The 20,080-nt window shown below is 38.1% G+C and overlaps 1 protein-coding gene across 2 annotated transcripts in view; it reads left to right on the top strand.

Moving 5' to 3' along the window:
- Positions 1-246: 246 nt before the first annotated feature.
- fhit (fragile histidine triad diadenosine triphosphatase) overlaps positions 247-20,080 on the top strand; it is a 148,362-nt gene continuing 128,528 nt past the window's right edge. The window contains exons 1-2 of one of the 2 annotated variants that reach the window (XM_026344557.1): positions 247-390; positions 3,208-3,332. In XM_026344557.1, coding sequence (XP_026200342.1) covers positions 386-390; positions 3,208-3,332 — 130 coding nt within the window. In that variant the 5' untranslated portion in view covers positions 247-385. Of the gene's footprint in view, positions 391-3,207; positions 3,354-20,080 lie in introns of both variants that reach the window. The other variant, XM_026344556.1, reaches the window with a different exon arrangement.

Below are 20,080 nucleotides of genomic sequence, written 5' to 3'. Positions count from 1 at the left end.
TTCAAAGGTAAATGTAGGTATGTGCGGTGACCACCCTAACTGGTGTCAAGAAACAGTTATACTGGTTAAATTATGTAATTGTTTGATTAAATATGTAAATAATGTCTGTATGAAAGAGGGGAAATTTAGAGGAAATTAAGATGGTTTAAGAACAGGTCATTACGATACTTATGTAGCAAATTGTCAAAGCGGAACCAATGTTCGCCAGTCAAAGTGGCGTCAGGGCGTTATTGTGTGCAACGCGATCTGCTACACGTCAGAAAAAGGTTGTGTTCGTCAGAGGATAAAGTGCTAAGCTACGTTTCAGTATAAAGCTTTCCGAAAATTTGGACAGAGAAAAGTGCGGTCCGAATTTTTTTTTTCTACCTGTGGGTTATTGCGGCCAATGAGGTATGTTGGGCTTTAGTGTTAGGCTTTGTGTTTGAGGCTGCCAACAGTTAGCATTCAGCAGTTGTTGACATTGACATTTTATAGGTTTAAGTAATTGTTTAAGTGGTATTTGTGTTGTCCATATTTTATTGTAAGTGCTATCTTATTTATGTTTTTTATCTCCCTGAATAAATGTGTATTATATTTGTATGTATTTTATATGTGTCTTTTATTTAGTTCTCACGACATGCTGAAGATTGTGAAAATAAATGCCTGTGAACAAGAGAACACCTTGTGTCCGTGATAATTTAGGGAGTTAGTCAGTGAAGTGGATGGGAACAGAGTTTAGCAAAATAGTGTATTTTTGTTGCAGAACTTCATTGACTCGTTCAATCTGTTTCCAAAAAAATGCTAAGAATATTCTCCAAGTCAGTAGGATAGCTCTGTTTAATGTTTATTGCTGAAATAATGTTACATATTGGAAAGTTGTGACTACTGACCTTCATAACATAGTCACGATAATTTAATTCCTCAAGGCTTGTCAAGAGATTGTACAGTTTTCACTACCAATAACATGTTGGAGTTGCTGCATTATTGGTATTGCTGGGAATTGGCTGTAAATCCTGCTGTCTTGAGGACAATCTGTAGGAGTGCTTACTGCTGTAGCTAATGACTTTGCTCTCTGCCTTCTTCTGGAGTTTGCACTTGTCTGTCTTCTGTAGAATACATCTACAGTAAATGCATTCTCCTACAGTTCTGGGGATGATTCATGTTTGTGGATGGATGTGACAGGTGATAAAAAGTTATTATATTATTATTTTTTTATCACTTTCCCTAAAACATAATAAATGTAGATCTTATTAGTTATTGATTTTAACATTAGAGGCATTGAAATCTGACTCTCATCTACATCAAATACTATAATAAAAGACTTGTTGGCATAATGCTATAAATATCAAAGGCAGCTTATTCAAGTGAGAAAACATCACTGTCCTGTTCTAAGGAACTTGTGGACAAACAAATACAGTTATTCATACAAACAGGCAAGCATGCTTCAACTACTTTGTGATTTATACTATACTAACATTATCACTAACCATGCTTAATTAATTTAATTTACTTTGATTCTTTAAGCACTTGCATTCAATTTGGAGACAACAGCTTCAGTCATGGTGATCTGTCTGTTCCTCTGTTTTAGCAATTAAGCTCATGTGCTTTGTGATAGAAAAGTGTCAATCTCAGAAAGGTTTCATGAGTCCCTTGCATCTGTGCATTTTGGAAATTCATTAGCAAACACTCATCAGCAGCTCTACCTCGGCATATGTCTGAAGCATTCAGGCACAGTTGACAGTGTAGGTCATGTGATGACCCTTTACAGGCCTTTCTCTTTACAGGAGTCTGGTGGGCAGAGTTGGGTCATCAGTCATTCAGCTTACTCTGTCTCACTGCAGTATAAAAGCTTGTGGGAGTCCACTCTGACTGGTTTTGTTGTTATGTACAAACAAACTTTTTTTTTTTTGGTTTAGAGTAGCAGAGTGTTCATGATGACCTTTGTCAACATGTATATTTGGCAGTATTTACATAAAGTTGTGTATTAGCATAGTGCAGCTAGGCTACACCTACTGGAAAAACATTTTGCATATTTCTTAGAATTCTACTCTCTACATCATGGCATATTGTTATACTTCAGCAGTAATGTGAATCATTTATTGAACTCATATTCAGTACCATTCTCACACATTAACATACAGGTTTAACACTAGACTCAAAGTGTTTTACCCCACAGCCAACAGCAAGTATCCCATGCTTAACAACTATTCCATTGAAAATTCAGCATCTCATCAATGCAGAGATTGTATTTCCAAATAATCCCAGCCTTGTAAGTAGCATGTTTAATGGGAATCATTTTAGTAATGATTTTCCAGTTTAATCATTCGTTTCGTTGTCTTTTAGTTGTGGTCTAAGCAGACAATATTGACTAGCCTAGCACGTAACAGTGAATAGCATCTCAAAAATGAAGCAAATTGATCAGACCTTGTCAACCAGCATGCAAAAACATACTCACCTTAATGTTGGAGTCTCTGACTGTACTTTATTACATCAAACCACAAAATGCATAATATGACCCCTTTAAACTGTGTCATGCTTAATTCAATTCAATTCAATTCAATTTTATTTGTAGAGCGCTTTTTACAATTGACATTGTCACAAAGCAGCTTTACACAACCAAAGAACAGTACATGAACAGTGAATGTGTATGAATCATGAAATGAGATTGTCCCTGATGAGCAAGCCGAGGGCGACGGTGGCAAGGAAAAACTCCCTGAGAAGGCAACAGGAAGAAACCTTGAGAGGAACCAGACTCAACAGGGACCCCATCCTCATATGGGTGATTACATGCTATGTAGGCAGCAGACAGTCCAATATAATAGTTAATGTCTTTAAGTTAATGTGAAGTCCAGTTAGTTTAGTTTACATAAAATAAACAGGATATGACATAACAGCTGACATAACTTTGTTAGAGGAATCACTGGTATGGATGTCAGATAGAAACAAAAATCTATATAATTATGTGTACAGTATAGGGTTTAGTGCCTTTATAAAGCTTTTTGAATTTTTAATATTTTTAGTAATTGTTATGGTGGTAGTTTGTAATAATTAGATTTTTGTAATCATTTGATGTTGCCATTCTTGGAATCAGGAATTTGACCAAAATTATAAATATCAGGAAGGTTGTTCAGGGCGGCTTCCAGACTGTAGGCCAATGTGTGTGTGATGAGCAAAATCTTAGTGCAGTCTGATGCTATTCACCACCTGCTGTCTCTCCATCTTTTCCAGGCTCATGAGTCAGTTGGACATGTCGACCCTGCGCTTTGGACAGCATCTCATCAAGGCTTCGGCTGTGTTTCTGCGGACTGAGCTGTCCTTTGCTCTGGTCAACAGGAAGCCTGTTGTGCCTGGACGTATCCTTACATTACTTACAGGTGAGAGGAGCTCAGTACTGTTTGTGGGTTGAATTTTAACACAAAACTTCAGGTCTAGCTTGTACTTTGAAACCAGATCTATGCAGGAAGTCTCAATTACCAGTTAAATCTGATGTTTGATAACTAAATGTCTTGGGTTCAAACAATCCGATCTATCAGCTAAGCCCTAAAATTTCCAACTGCTCATTCATGATGGATATGAAGATATTGAATTTTTTAAGCCCTAATGAATGAGATACTGTAGTCTTTTTATTATATTGGGGTCACAGCAAGGTTTCATCTTGTCCAAATGACCAAAAGGTTTTAAAGCTGTGTTTTATCAGAGGTCTACATGGTATGAGACATTATCAGAATGGTTGAGGATGTTTTAGAAATTAGAGGAAGATTCTTTCCTTCTAATCATTGTCACATAAGAACGTAACAACTCTAGGTCGTCATTCAATTTGTAGATATTACTTATCTGGCATTTGAACTGACAAGCCCCTCCCTTGTTGCAAGAGTTTGTATTTTCTTTTATGAAATATTTTTATAGTTTCACAGCTGTGCTGGTCTTTATGGAATAAAAGTTTTGAAGAGCCCATATTATGCCTCTTTTGGGTCTGAAAACTGGTCCTTCGAGTCCCCAAAATGTGCCTGAACATTTTCTTGCTGAAAAAAATGTGTAGATCATAGTGATTGGCAAGTTAGAAAATGTCTCAAAAACCCTCTTCAGTCTTGAAGTGAATCCAGCAGCCACAAACCAGGCAGAACTTCAGAAGAGAAGAAGAGAGACTTTTGTGTTTATCTATTTATCCAACAAGTGCTGTTGCAGTAGTGCTGCTTCCATTTTGCTGTTTTTAAAGTGAGTCTTCTGTACAGAGCGGTGTTTGGGCCGAACCTGAGGAGGGAGTGTTTTCCGTAGACTCGAAAAGACATTATTTTAATTGTGAATTAGAATGGAACATTCAAGGACGGGTTTGCACAAAACAGACAAGTATACAAAAGTGCACTCCCTGTGCACTACATACAAACATACTTAGTTTGGTTAGTTGTTGTGACCACAGCCATGAGTGTGGTGCAGCACAGGTGACAGCAGCAGATTGAGCCATGACTAATAAAGTAAAATAAAACATTTTATTGTATTTGTTCAGACTTAGTTTACTTTCTAAGTATTCATTAATAAGTCACTTCTGTTGTTAAGTAATGCTAAACCTGCCAGGAGCAAGTGTGACATTTATTGAGACAAAAAGTATAGCGAATAGTAAAGAAGCACAGCAACTGCTTCTGTCTACAGTAAGTAAATAAAAAAAAAAATGTTGTGACAATATTGTGACCAATGTTAGAGAATTTAAAATAATTTTGTGCATACACTGCCTAGCTGGTAGTAGAGACTCAGCTGAGTAGAGACTCATCTGATGGTTCAGAGGATTAATGCATGTTTCAAGATTACAGCCTGATGGCTTAATCAACATCAGAGCATATATATGACGGCATCCCTGACAGTGATCTGCAGGAGATTCAATCTTTGTCTTTCCCAGTTAATATCTGTCTTATTGTTTCTCTCTGACTTCACTTGAACATTCTCTGCTCAGTTGAGCACTTCCTAAAGCCTCCCATTGTTGCCTGGCAACAACGGCTGTCTTTGCTGAAGTGAACCTAGACTTGATAGAGGCCATATAAGCAGATGTTTGCCATATATACATGAAATGGATAGACACTATATAAGTGCGGACCATTTACAATAACAATGGCAGTTGAAGGTTACCCAGGTCTGTTATTGTGCAGGAGTGTTTGCTTTCAGTTTGTTTGGTTGATCATCTTGTTGTCATATTCCAACACTGAACAGATGCTTAGTTTACATTTACATAAGTAGGCTGTCACACAGAGAGGGAACAAGGGGGTCAGTAATCCTTGATGACTCTCCACTTGTGTCTTTTCTCTCATTGTGCTGGAGGAAAAAAAATAATTTTGTCTATTAATCATAGTTTTTTTTCAACCAGCTTCAGCAAAAAAAAAAAAAAAAAGATAAAAAAAAGTTGAATAAATTTGCATGATTTCCATCACTGACGTGTTTGAATAAAATGCTTATTCCCTTCTCTGAATGATAATCAGTTCTTGGCTTTGTGCTCAACTTCTCACCCTGCACAACTCCTCTGTGCTAAGATTAACTTTGCGCCAGGAAGAGTTATTTCTCTGCTCCTATACACCTCCATTCTGACAGCATATGTTAGCATTATTTAATTACATTTCTCTTTAAACACTGATTATCACTCTTGATTGTGCAAGCCTGACTTCTTGCCAAAATGATAACCAAAAAGTATTTATTTCACTGGCATTATTTAGTTTAGGCTCTCGTTGTATGAACATGAGCACACAAACTGAAGTCCAAACATATGTGATGTCAACATGGCTACACAGTCTCTGTACCTGGATAGTATGAGTTTAGTCTCTAACAAAGGACTGACTGATGGTCTGATGTCTGTCTCCAGGCAGATGCACTCTACTCAACCACTTCAGAACCTAATATCATAACACACTCTGTGTTATGATATTCAACAACACTGTTCTCAGTGGCTCTCACATTTACAGAGCAACAGGCAGAAGGACAAATCAAATCGTTCCTATCAACCAGGTATTATGGTTTAGACTCAAATGTTGCGATCATCTGTATCAATATTTTTCAAAACAATATTTTGAACTTTACATTTATTTTTCCTAATGTTTTTACATGTGCCACTTATGCAATGGAAATATGACCCAAGCTGCATTATGCAGACGTATGAGGACACTCCTACTTCTGTATTGTTTAGCTCTGACTTTTGTAAGCATTTTTCTCCCAACCATTCCAAACCAGTACCAAAAGAATGTATAATTTTTATATACTTATTTTATTAGAAATAGACTTATAACTAATCAGAGAAGGTCAGACCCTGTGCACCACATACTGATGTGAAAGGGTACCTCCACATATTTATGAGACGCCATGGGTTATGATCAGTTTTTGCTAACCTAGTTCAATCTTGGTGCGGTTCGTTTTGTCTGGTGTGAACACGGCAATCGCACTTGAGTGTGCACCAAAACACCGCACTGAGAAATCATCTCTCTCTCACACAAACGTACAGTAGACCACAAAAATTCAATTCAATTCAATTTTATTTGTATAGCGCCAATTTACAACAGAAGTTATCTCAAGGCACTTTACAGTGTAAGGTTTAAGACCTTACAGAAAATATTTATACAAAATATTAGAGAAAACCCAACAATCCCATTTGAGCAAGCTTTAGGCAACAGTGGAGAGGAAAAACTCCCTTTAGAGGAAGAAACCTCCAGCAGAACCAGGCTCATAGTGGGCGGCCATCTGCCTCGACCGGTTGGGGTGAGTGGAAAGAGAAGAGAGAAAAGAACAGCAGGCAATAAAGACAACAACAAGCATCAAGAACATTGGGCAGATGAACTGGATTCTGGAGATGTACAGCTCCAGGCCGAGGATACCTGCAGAAAAGTACAGAGAGAGGGAGACAGAGAGGAGGAAACACAACTAAAAGAGAGAGAAGACACAAAGTTAATGACATGCAATGGTGGCATTTGCATTGATACAGGAGAAAGGAGAGAGGAGAGGAGCTCAGTTTATCAGTAGAGGTCCCCCAGCAGAATAACCTATATCAGCATAACTAAGAGATGGTTCAGAGTCACCTGATCCATCTCTAACTATAAGCTTTATAAAAAAGGAAAGTTTTAAGTCTAGTCTTAAATGTAGAGACGGTGTCTGCCTCCCGAACCTGAACTGGGAGCTGGTTCCACAGGAGAGGGGCTTGGTAGCTAAAGGCTCTGCCTCCCATTCTACATTTGGAAACTCTAGGAACCACAAGTAAACCTGCAGTCTGAGAACGGAGAGTTCTGCTTGGAAGATAAGGAACTATGAGGTCTTTAAGATAAGATGGAGCCTGATTATTAAGGGATTTATAAGTTAGGAGAAGAATTTTAAATTCAATTCTGGAATTTACAGAGAGCCAATGAAGGGAAGCTAACGTAGGAGAAATATGATCTCTCTTGCTAATTCCAGTCAGAACTCTGGCTGCAGCATTTTGGATTAACTGGAGGCTCTTTAATGAGTTATTGGGACATCCTATTAATAATGAATTACAATAGTCCAGTCTGGAAGTAACAAATGCATGGACTAGTTTTTCAGCATCACTTTGGGACAGGATGCTCCTAATTTTAGCAATGTTTCTTAGGTGAAAAAAGGCAGTTCTAGAGATTTCTTTTATGTATGAAGTGAAGGAGATATCCTGATCAAAGATAACTCCGAGGTTTCTTACAGTATTACTTGAGGCCAGAACTAAGTCATCAATGGTGAGAATGTGTTTAGACATAGTGTCTCTGAGATTTTTTTGGCCCAAACAGTATAACCTCTGTCTTGTCCGGATTTAGGAGAAGGAAATTGGAGGTCATCCAGGCCTTTATGTCTTTTAAGCATTCCTGAAGTTTGACTAATTGATTAGTTTCTCCTGGTTTCATAGATAAATATAGCTGGGTATCATCTGCATAACAATGGAAATTTATAGAGTGTTTCCTAATAATATTGCCTAAAGGGGACCTATATAACGTGAAAAGAATCGGTCCAAGCACAGATCCCTGTGGAACTCCATAGCTGACTTTGCTGTGCATGGAAGACTCATCATTAACGTGTACAAACTGAAATCTATCCGATTAACGTGTACAAACTGAAATCTATCCGATAGATACGATTTAAACCACTCTAGTGCTGTTCCTTTGATTCCAATGACATGTTCCAGTCTGTGTAATAAAATGTTGTGATCTATAGTGTCGAATGCAGCACTAAGATCTAACAAGACGAGTATAGAGAGTAGACCATTGTCTGATGCTAATAGAAGATCATTAGTGACCTTTACCAGTGCTGTTTCTGTACTATGATGTACTCTAAATCCTGACTGGAAATCTTCATACAAGTTATTGCTACGTAGGTGGTCGTACACGAACACCAAAAATGCCTTTCTTAAACTAATGAAAACACACTTAAAACACTGTTGTAAATTTTGAATTGTAAATCTTTTTTATTTTTTTTTATTTTGTTGTGACAGGCTGAATGATTATTTGAGCTTTATCAATAGGGTTGTTAAACAGCCATATGGAAACAAGTGTTTATGCACAAGGCTTTTGACTGAAGAAGGGACATTTGTCTCACAGTTGTGTATTCCATAACTGAGTTGGTCATGCCAGAAAGCCGTCAACTTTAATTCTGTTTTCTGAGGACACGGCTTTATTACTCTAGCTATATCAAGTGGAGTGCAGTAAAGCAACCAACTTTCTAAAAGTATTTTAAACGAGTCCCCGTTTTGACCAATTTAGTTTTACAGTTTCACATTGAACACACAACAGACATTTCTTGAGGGTTTAAATTTGTTTTAGTTAACGTAAGTGATTTTGATGTTTCAGAATCAGCTTAGTATTTGCTGCAATAAGGGACACGCCTAATCTTTGCAATTAAGTTTGTGTGTAAAATGAGTGTGCTTCATTTGTCCTTCCACAGCTCTTTCTGTGTCTTTTCTTTATCATAATTCTAGCCCCTTCTTATCCAACATTGTATTCACAAGTTTACAAGCATATTATTAGGCATACATAAGCATATTTGTTAAAAAAGATGGTGTAGTGGAGAAGACCTTGCCAACATTCTATCATTCTCCTTCCCCTCCACTGCTATCCTTTGTTTCCGCCTCAAGTGACATTATACTGATTGTGACACCCCTTCTTATGCCCCTTACACACATACCACCATACCCTCAAACAACCCCCCTTGATTCTGTCCTTTGTGTACACCCAACTGTGCATGGATCACTGGTGTTTGCATACTAGTACCCATACAAACAAAATCAGGTCATCAGCTTCTGCAGGAGCTACAGGAAGTGCTAAGCTTGACCTCCCCCACCCCTTCTTCTTCTTCTGGTGTGTTTACACTCATATCTGGCCTGGGGACTGTGTTTGTTGTACAGTCAAGAGTCAGGCTGAGATTTCAGATGAGTCCCCACAGAGTTGTCACAGCCCGCGTCCACAGTCTGTACATCAGGAACTGCAAAGGCCAGTATGGGGGTAGGTCTTGAGGCACGGAGAGAGGGAAGCTCAATCATGCATGTACACACACACAGAAAATGGAAAAAAAAGATTTATGGCAGCATGTCTGTAAATCCACTTAGAGGTCACTTAAATTTCACATTAACCCAGTGTTCCCCTAGGTTTTGAATTTAAGGCTACATAAAGTCTGCCATAACTATCTTGATTGGTGGGCTATATTGAACCTGGATGAAGCCTGACAGGAAGCTCTACAGATGCTACTTATAATTAAAATAAAATATAGGCAGGACCTGCAGAACAATTTAATTTAATTAATTTAATTTTCATCATAATTATTATTCTAATGAAAAGATATTAGATTTTAACATCAGTTTAGTGTTTAGTCTTTAGGGTTTTGCATTTTTGTCTAAAACAATTTATAGATGTGTGGGCAATTATACTAGAAAAAGTTCCAAATTGGGCAGCTGCATCACCAATTAAAAGTAAATGTAGCCTTTATTTCCTTTTGTCACGCCTCTTTGATTTGAACATTTAAATCCTATCTGAGAGTTCAGACTGTTGACTTGGTGACTTATTTCTTCCTGTGTATCTTACACAATGCCTGCCTTTGATGTCTGACTTTTTTACCAGGAGATTATTCATATTGATGCAATATAGACATTACTTTGTTGTTTCTTCTTTTTAATCAATAACTCACACATCTCACCGGACCTTAACTCCATCTTTAAAAAAAACAACTAATCATCTGTGCCTTGAAGACTTTTTCCCTTTAACTTAACTGTCAAGAACGTAAAAGTCAGCCAACCAATTAATTCAAAGGGTTCACATATTTTTTCCACCATCACTATTCAATTTAATTTTATTTGTATAGCGCCAAATCACAACAAGTCATCTCAAGGCACTTTACAGTGTAAGGTTTAAGACCTTACAGAGTATAATCAATATGAGGTTTTTATGGTTGCTCTCAATCTGTACTGTACCACGTGTGGCAGCTTTTAAGCTAATTCAGCAAGGAGAGGCCACTCTGATTGGCTTTTCAACTTAGTTTATAGCTACTTAGACTTATATATATATGTGTATATAGTATTACAACATGGAACTCCTGAAGTCATTACATCAAAAACAGAGCTAGCAGGCAAAACACAGGCAACAGTAGCTCAGGTAGTAGAGCAGTTGCTTACAAACCTAAGGGTTAGTGGTTTAATTCACAGTCCCTCCTACCTTGTTGCCTGTTGGATCAATAAAGTATGTCATTACTTGTCATTATGAATGAACCATATGGATTTTCAGAGTTTGGACATGACTTATTGAAATGTTCCATAGTTTTTGAACAGCTGCTCATTTTTTTCCTCTAATCAATATCATGCTGTTCTCAAGGCACGGCACCATATATGTGTAAATCATATAAAACCGTGTTCACCAGGTGCTCCTGCTTACACCTGCACACTGGTTCATTAACCTGTCACATAGAAACACACACTATGTGTAAAGACCAGTATGACACCATTAACTCTGCAATGCAATGTTCTATTTCAACCAAAACTGGCCAGTAGATTTTTTTTCCAGTTTCACCTCTGCTGGGTGCTGCAGGTAAGGTAACATCAAGTTTTGATGAGCAGTTTCAGTCTAATTTCAATTACTTCTGTACTTCTGGACCCACAACTGAACTTAGGTTTTACTTTTCTCTTCCTTTCTTATTCTCTCTCTGCCTTTCTCTGAACATGTATGTCTCTACATATGTCTTTCTTACTTTGTCTCAGTCTACCTCCCTCTTTCTCTTTATCAATCTCTTTTTTTTCCTTTGTCTCATCCCTACTAAATATATTCCTACTAAATATATTGAGCTGTATCATGCCATGTCTGTTCCAAATCCCACATTTTTCTCCCAGTCTTTTATTGCCACATGGATAATTTGTATACTACCGTATTTTCCACATTATAAGGCGCACCGCATTATAAGGCGCACCTTCAATGAATGGCCTATTTTAAAACTTTTTTCATATATTAGGCGCACCGCATTATAAGGTGCATAGAATAGACGCTACAGTAGAGGCTGGGGTTACGTTATGCAACATTAGATGGAGCTGCGCTAAAGGGAATGTCAACAAAACAGTCAGATAGGTCGGTCAAACTTTATTAATAGATTACAAACCAGCGTTCTGACAACTCCATTCACTCCCAAAATGATGTTGATGATGTGCTGTGGCCGTGTCATGGCTTTCAGTTCAAGTGATAAATGAATAACAATAAGTTGTGACAAAGGCAGCTAAAAAGTATTATAGTATTGTTCTTAAAAAATTATCAGAGTGAGAGTTGTGTATATTAGTTGATCTTTGTTAAGATAATTAGTTGCAGAGTGAGCGCTCTTTCCTGTTCAATAGTACAGCTTTGACGTATTTTCTCCGTCGGTAAATTAAGCTAGTTTCCACAGTAAAACAAACTGGTTCATGTATATGCTGAGTGTGATTTATACGTTTGTGCCTTGGAAAGCATTTGTCTTTGGAAGTATTAACATGTTTATTGTCATTAGAAGTATGTTAGTTGTTACCTGTTACATGTGATAAATTACGTGTGCGTGTTATTGTAATTAGCTTCATTCAAGTCAAGCTAGTGTGTGCGAGTGTAACATACCAATGTGTAACGATGTGTATTATTTGTTAATTTAGTTTCTTTCTGTTTCTTTCAGTTACATAAAGAAAATATAGGATAAAATGTAGTAATGTAATGTTAAATTCTCTCGCTGCTGGTTTATTCCCTTGTTCTACTGCGTGACTGATCGCCTTGAGTTTAAACGTCGTAAGCGTGTCTCTTAATAGGAGCCATTTTGGGGTTTTTGCACAAACACACAGATGGAAATGAAACGGCACGCTTCGCGCAGTTGTATATCCCAGCATGCACCGCGTGCTACTTCTTCTACGAGGAAAAATGTAGTCGGCGGCTTCTCACCGTAGTTGCGAGACCTGTTGCGGCTCAATATTGATCCATATATAAGGCGCACCGGATTATAATGCGCACTGTCGACTTTTGAGAAAATTGAAGGCTCTTAGGTGCGCCTTATAGTGCGGAAAATATGGTACTTGTTCTGCAGGTCCTGCCTATAGCTCCCTAGTAACAGTGTGAGGAGACAGCAGAGAAGTAGCCAGTGTAAACAAAATCTTTTTTCTGAAATTGTGATGGTTCTAGCTGAAGTTGTGCTCGTTCCTAGTGCATAGAACAAAAAAGTGGAAATTAATTTCCTGTTCTGTGATATTTTCAAAAAGTTTGAAACAATCGAAATTGCCGCTTAGGCATTATGAAGCACTGACATTCACTGAAATCTGTTCAAGGTCATGTGAAAGGAACATTGTGACCCAATTTAAGCTATGACAGATTTCCAGATTAAATGCAAATTGTTTTCATGTCAAAAAGCATCTTAGCTCAGCTCAGCTCAGCTCAGCTCTTAATTCCTTTATATTACATGTAGCTGGCCTATTAAGCAGGCCCACACTGATTATTCAAGTAATGTTTTTCTTTCTTAGCCTGCAAGGAAATATTTATGCTAGTATTTTGTATGCCTGATTGTGGGCTTGTATGCAAATTGTGTCTGTGTGCTGCTGCCTTGTTACCATCTCATTTCGTCATTTGGTCCTCCTCGATGTGACCGAGTGCTGTGTTTTCTCCGACAGTGCTCTGTTTGGCAGTCGACAGCAGTGGTTGGCCAATGATTTAAAATGCGCACAATTGAGGCTTATGGTGAAAACTGCAATAGTGAACCCCAACGACCACCCTCACAGGCTCTGAATAATATTAGGGGCTGTATACTTAATGTGTAAACAGAATACTTAATATGGCTGATAATTCTATTCCTTCAAGCATGAATGGTTTCTGAGTAAGTAAGGCTGAGTTTTGAGACTAATGTTTTGACATGATGGCTGCAAAATAGGAAGATGGAAACATAGTGTCAATGGCCCCTTTACTGATTAATCATGTCATGATTATGTAGGAGCATAGCATGTAAAGATAAAGGACCTAATCCAGCACAGTAGCTTAAGTGACCCATGTGAATTCCACACACGTTCATCCTAATGCTAAATTGACCCCTTGTTTTCTTTCTGTGGGTTTGCTTTTGCATTTTATTTGTCACAGACTGTGCCCACGAATAAACAGGAACTCTATTGATGCTGAGCCGTGTCCAAAAAGGAAGCATTTCTCTATGGTTGTCAGTAAATTCGGTTTTATTTGAATCAATCCAGCTGCCTACACAGGTGGACAAATGTGGACAAAAACAACAAAAAACATTGTTTATGCTTTCAGTCTATTTTCCATGCATTACTGCAGTCTTTGTGGAGATGCTGACAGAGGACTGAAGCTGCTGCTGCTCAGCTGTTTACACTATACTTCCTTGGCAGCCACAGTGGTATGCTTCACTGTGATGGCGTTAGAGTGGATGGACATATATATATTTGTACTTAACCTCTTAAGACCCAAGCTCTAATTTGATATGCATTTTTTTTTATTTCTCTTTGCTATTTGGGCTTATTGGAACCTGATAAGTATAAAAACTAAGCATCATCTTTTCACAAACAGTTTCAGAACATTTTGCATTAAAAACTAGCAATGCCCTTTTCTTTGCACACTTATTTCTGAAAGGCTGTGTAACAGTTGCGATCAGCTTGCATGCACAAGAACCCAAAATATGATGTACGCCAGGTCCTAAGAGGTTAAGGGTGGGATTTACATTGTTGTTGCAGTTGATTATTTAACATGGCATTCTTGCCTATTCTACATCTGGGTTGTCAGTAGAAACAAATGCTACATATATGCAAGATAGAATTCTGCATATAATTTGGGCAGTATAAAATGATGTCAGCATTTGCTTTGAATCAGCACAACAACAGCAAAAAGTGGTGAAGACAAACTTTATCTCAAAAGCATTTCTGCAGCTAAACCACATCCACCTACACTTCACCATGCTCTAAACAGTCTACACTGTCCTTCAAGTATGAAGTCATTCTCAAATTACAATAAATAAGTAGCGGCAGATTGTACTATTTAAGTATGGTTTGCAAGATCTTTCTACAAAAAAATATCTTTCGAAAAACCAAAGACTGTAGCTTTTAATTATTAAAATAATAATTGATGACTGAATACTATACAATATGACTCAATTAAGTTTGTACTTAAAAATATTGTTCCAAGTTCCCTCTTTTGGTCTAGATTCATACAATTTTAAGATGTTTTCCAGATTAATATTACTGTATCTGTCATCACAGGTGTTCATCTTTACATAGAACAAACAGCAGTGGTTGGCCAATGATTTACAATGCGCACAATGGAGGCTTATGGTGAAAACTGCAATAGTGAACCCCAACAACCACCCTCACAGGCTCTGAATAATATTGGGGCTGTGTACTTATTGTTACAGAATACTTAATGTGGCTGATAATTCTATTCCTTCAAGCATGGGTGGTTACTGAGTAGTAGGCAGTTTTGTTCTTTACATGGAACAAAACTGTGGTACACTAAAGATTGGTTTTAAACTTTTTTTTTTTTTTTTTTTAAATCACAACACAAAAATCCACATAAGACAAAGCACACAGACAGCTACTTCCAACTGTAAGACAAAGTGCAGCAGCTGAATATTCTGTCCTGGGGCAAAACATCCTATCACCTGTCTGCTTATGATATCTGTGAAGATTCATACCTGCCTGGATGTAACAGTTTTGTCTCAATACTCCCACCTTCAATTTCCTTTGTATTGTGTGTAAGCTTTGTATATTTGAGTATACATTTGCACATTCAAACCTGTTGGTTAAGTAAAGCACTGATCGGAAAAAAACATTTCTTGAAAATACATTTTCAACCGTACAGTATATTATAGTGTTTGAGAACTGCATCTGCTTTATTAGTTCTACTAACAGGTTGTCTCCAGAAATGGCAGTGGTAAGGTTGTTCAGCCCACCACTTAGATCCAGGAATATTCTTACAAATTCTTGGATGCATCAACAGGAAATTTAGTTCCGACATATGAAGAAATATTGAATAAAATTTTTTGCTGAAATTTTTTTTCGATCTCCAATCCTAGGCATATATGATGTCATAGCAGATAAACACTGTGCTGTCCCTGTTGTCACAGTCACTGAAAGCACAGTAGCATGCTGACATTAACATTTAGCTCGGAGGACAACTGTGTATCTAAATAAAGCCTCCAGTTTGGCTTTTAGCCTTGTCAACCTCATCCCAGCCCACCAGCACATCCTCTGTATGGGTACTTTGTGATTTAGAAGCCTTAAATTTAGATGTTAACACATGAATAATGTATTATGGAGAGCTTATTCATGGCTTATGTGTGTTGTTTTACAATTGGTTTCCCCTGGCCAGGGGACTCACTTTTGCTTTTCTAACTAGGCTCCAGGAAGCCTGCGCTCACTGCTCCATTCATTATCTACTTGGCTGCGGCTACCTGTTTACATCACTACATTATATTTTGTTTCAGATCTTCAGCATAATTGAGATACTGTTTTTGGGGGTGCGGGGTGGGGAGTGCAACTGCAACAAACAAAACAATCCATCTCTATTGTCATGGAAAGCAGTCAAACTTTGGACGTGTTCATTCCCAGTGGCAGCAGAGGGACGAGTTCACCCGTTCCCTTTTGCCCACCCCCCTCTTTTCGCATCCTCTGCAAAATTTTGACATTTACAAGAGAAACCATTTATCCACCTAAGGCCTAAGACTTTTTGTGGCCACATACTACTGTTTCCTCGTAGTGAACAAATAAAATAGCTTACTGTTAAGTGTAACATTGTTATTATAATTTCCTGAGAAGATAATGACTTTATGGCTTAGCTTATGTAGCTTATATATTATTAATATTGCTGGGCTGTGTGTAAATATTCAGGAACAAACTAAGGTAACTAATTTAACAATTGAATTACGATCTATCTAATTTTACAATGTAAATTGTAACAGCCTGTTAAACCTCTGTCTTTCGCATTGCTCTTTGCAGCCACATACAGTTTATGGTTGCTGTGTTTTAATGACAGTACTAGTGATATATTAATATTTAAAATGTCAAAGTAAAAAAAAATATGGTGTTTAATGTTTTCATGTCTTGTGTCACGACATGTTCTACATAAACAAAAAACTATCCTGTGTGTAACTTACTCAGTATGATATAAAACAAAATAATTCCAGTGGCTAGAAACTGTCTGGGAACTGACTGGTAGCAGAAGTTCCTTTGTCAGCGAGCAGCAGTTCACATTGGCTGTAGAATATCATGACATATCAAGTTGTTTTAGTTCCAGGACGGCACGGTGGTGTACTTGTTGGCACTGCACTGCTGCCTCAATCAAAAACCCAGCAATCCACGGGTTGGCAGTGTGCCTTTCTGTGTGGAGTTTGAATATTGTCCCTGTGTCTACGTGGGTTCTCTCTGGGTACCGCTTCTCTCACCTCCAAAACCATGCATGTGAGGTTAATGGATGACTCTAAATTGTCCATAGGTGTGAATATGAGTGTGAATGGTTGTCTGTCTCTGTATGTCTGCCCTGCGATGGACTGGCGACCTGTCCAGGGTGTACCCCCCCCCCCCCCCCCCCCCCCTCGCCCAATGATAGCTGGGATAGGCTCCCCCACTATAATGACCCTTGAGTGGGCAAGCAGTTAAGAAAATAGATGGATAGATGAATGTATTGGTTCCTCACACTACCATCAGTTGCATTTCTTTACAATGTTGTAACTATTCTTCTCCAGCTTATTAAGGTCGCTTTCCCACCTTAATTCGTTTGGTTTGGCCCGAATCAGTTGATGAGTTTGTAAACTTGTAGCAATTTCTCCTCGGTTCGGTTTCGTTTCACTCACAGAAAAATCCAAACGAACCAAAACCAGTCACTTTAAACTACGTGAGAACGTCCTCTCCACTTATTGGTCAGATTGTCTGCCGCGAGAACAGAAAAAGTAAATACAGGAAGAAGGTAAAGTGTTTGAGCTATTGTATGTTTGTGTGACAGGAGAAAGATGATTTCACTATGAATGTTAATGTGGATTGGTCTTCCCGTTCATTATTGTTTTTTACGTTACATCGCTTGCAGAGTCATCAGACCTGGTGTCTGTGAGGCACTTAATCTCCTCAGGTCTCCACATTTGTCCTTGATTAATCAGACAGCATACTTTTGGTGGACAAACAAAAAATCGGAAAATCTACACACTACACAAAGTCCTCAAATTATGCGATTCATAGCTTTTGGTCCCCTTTTGGTTCGGTACACGTTCTCACCAGGAGGACCGCACCAGAGTTCGCTAGTAGATGAGCAGGTCTGCTTATAAAGGGAGAGGAAACCAGGTGCATGCAATTGGCAATCAACAGGTCAACAGGAAAACCAGGAAGCGAACCAAATAAGGGTATGAGGGATGGACAGGCCGGAAGAGCTGGGATTGTGACAAGTTAAGGGGATTCTACTATGACTCTTTATCAGCCTGGCTACAGTTCTGAAAAGAAACCTGGGGTTGTTATTGTTTGCCTCTAATAATGAGGAGTAATATGTGGTTCTAGCTTTACGGGCTTTTTATATATTATTAAACTATCTTTCCAGACTAGGCATGATTCATCTAAATTGGTGGAACGTCACCTCCTTTCCAGCTTATGTGATGTCTGCTTTAAGCTAGGAATTTGTAAATTGTATCATGGAGCTAGCTTCCTCTTATTTACTAGCTTCTTTTTCAGAGGAGCAACAGTATCGAGTATTGTTCGAAGTGAGGCCGTAGTATTATCAACAAGATAGTCCACTTGTGCTGGAGTATTGTTAGAATGACTGCCCTCCTCTCTATTGGTACATGGCATTTTATTTATGTTGTTATTTTAGTTAAGTTTACTTAAGTTTCTTAATATGTCTATTCTGATGATCTACACCTCTATCTCTCTTTGGATGTGGCAGAATTGGCTCCCCTTTCCCCACTAGAGGAATGTTTAATGGGAATCAAATACTGGTTCTCAGATAGTTTTCTTCACTTGAGTGACAAAAAACGTGAGGTTATGTTGTTTGGTACCAGGCATTGTTCCGTTGAGTCTTTGTCATTTTCTGCGAAGACTGTGGTTAAGAACCTTGAGGTGTGTTCATAGTAAAATGCTGAGGAAGGTGCCGTCATTTTTTGGTCACTACGACCTTGAAAGAGTGATTCATGCTCCTATCAGCTCGAGACTTAACTATTGTAAAATGTATGTTGATATTAACAAGTCTTTTCTTGCTTGTCTCCAGTCTGTCCAGAATGCTGCTGTCCGGTTTCTGACCTCTAATAAATTCATAATATTCATCTTATAATATTGGTACTGTTTGATAACTAGCTTTTGTGCCAGCCCTGGTTGCAGGGGTACATGTTTACCTACATGTACTACAGTTGGAGGCAGATGGCCAAGCTCTGTGGCTTCCGTTCACCAATACAATGAGTGACCTGCCTGTGCAGCATCTTTGTCAACTGTCACCAGCAGGAATATTTGGTCAAGTTGAAAGACCAGGTGTTATGGAGTGCTTTTGATAGTGTCAGTGCGAATTGAGCTTGTAATCTGTTTCCCCAGCTCCAGCTCTCTGTTGCTTGGCTAGCAGTTGGTCACACCAGCAAGAGAAGGCTTCATTTTTTTAGTTTTGACAACACGCTAGATATTCTTTGTTTTTTTTAGAACCTCTTAGTACCTTGAGCGCATTATTTTTTCTGTTTAACTGTGCTGTTGGTGTGGCAATGCATATACTGCACAACTGATTTCTGATAATTACCACTGATTGTAAGGTCTTCAACTAGGATGAATGATCTCTACAAAATTGCATCTCCTTCTTGACTACCATATAATCAGTTATTTGGAAACTCACATTGAGATCAAGATACTTCTTGAGCCACCACATCTCAGGCATAATTGCAGATTATGTGCTAACTTTAATTTAGATTGACCATAAACCTAACTGTTTGTGATATATGGTGGCAAATGTGATTTACTCTGCATCGGGCTAAATGTTCCATACACTAAACTGTTCTCACTCCATCTAGTTCTTCCTCTCCTTGAGCTTAGCACAGACCATTATTATTTATTTTACATTCTCTAATGGAATTAGACCTTGTTTCTAGTCTTTAGCCTAAGTTAGAATAAGGACAGTAATGTGATACAAGCTTGTCATGTTGGCAGGATGACCTAAGGTGGCGTTTTAAATTATTATAAAATACACACAAAAAAAACAGGAACAAATTATTTTAATCATACTTTCTGTTATATTGCAGTTATACAGTCGCAATGTCATCTACTGCAGTTGTCCAGACAACAATTATCCCAAGGGAATCAATAATGAATCATTCATTATTACCTTCTACTAGTCCTGGACTGTACCAAGCATAGATGAATGTAGGGAAGGGGAAATATGGGCAAATATTTTCTAGTTGTTATAGTTTATATAAAACTTTTGTTAAATAAATTTCTTGTTTCTTTGTATTTAAAGAAGTGTATGGATGCTAGCGAACTGTATGTCTAGTGTGTGTGCTATAATTTGTCACATTCACAGTAATGTCTACCCGCCTGTGTCTCATACTGGATTGGCCAGCCAGTATATGCAGTGGCAAAAAAACTTTGTGAACCTTTTGGAATTTCATGGTTTGCTGCATTAATTTGTCATAAAATGTGCTCCGATCTTCATCTAAC

The sequence above is a fragment of the Anabas testudineus genome, chromosome 5 (assembly GCF_900324465.2).
Source record: "Anabas testudineus chromosome 5, fAnaTes1.2, whole genome shotgun sequence".
In the NCBI taxonomy this organism is placed as follows: domain Eukaryota; kingdom Metazoa; phylum Chordata; class Actinopteri; order Anabantiformes; family Anabantidae; genus Anabas; species Anabas testudineus.
The sequence above is the reverse complement of the archived record's forward strand: the minus strand, read 5'-3'. Positions and strand labels throughout refer to the sequence as shown.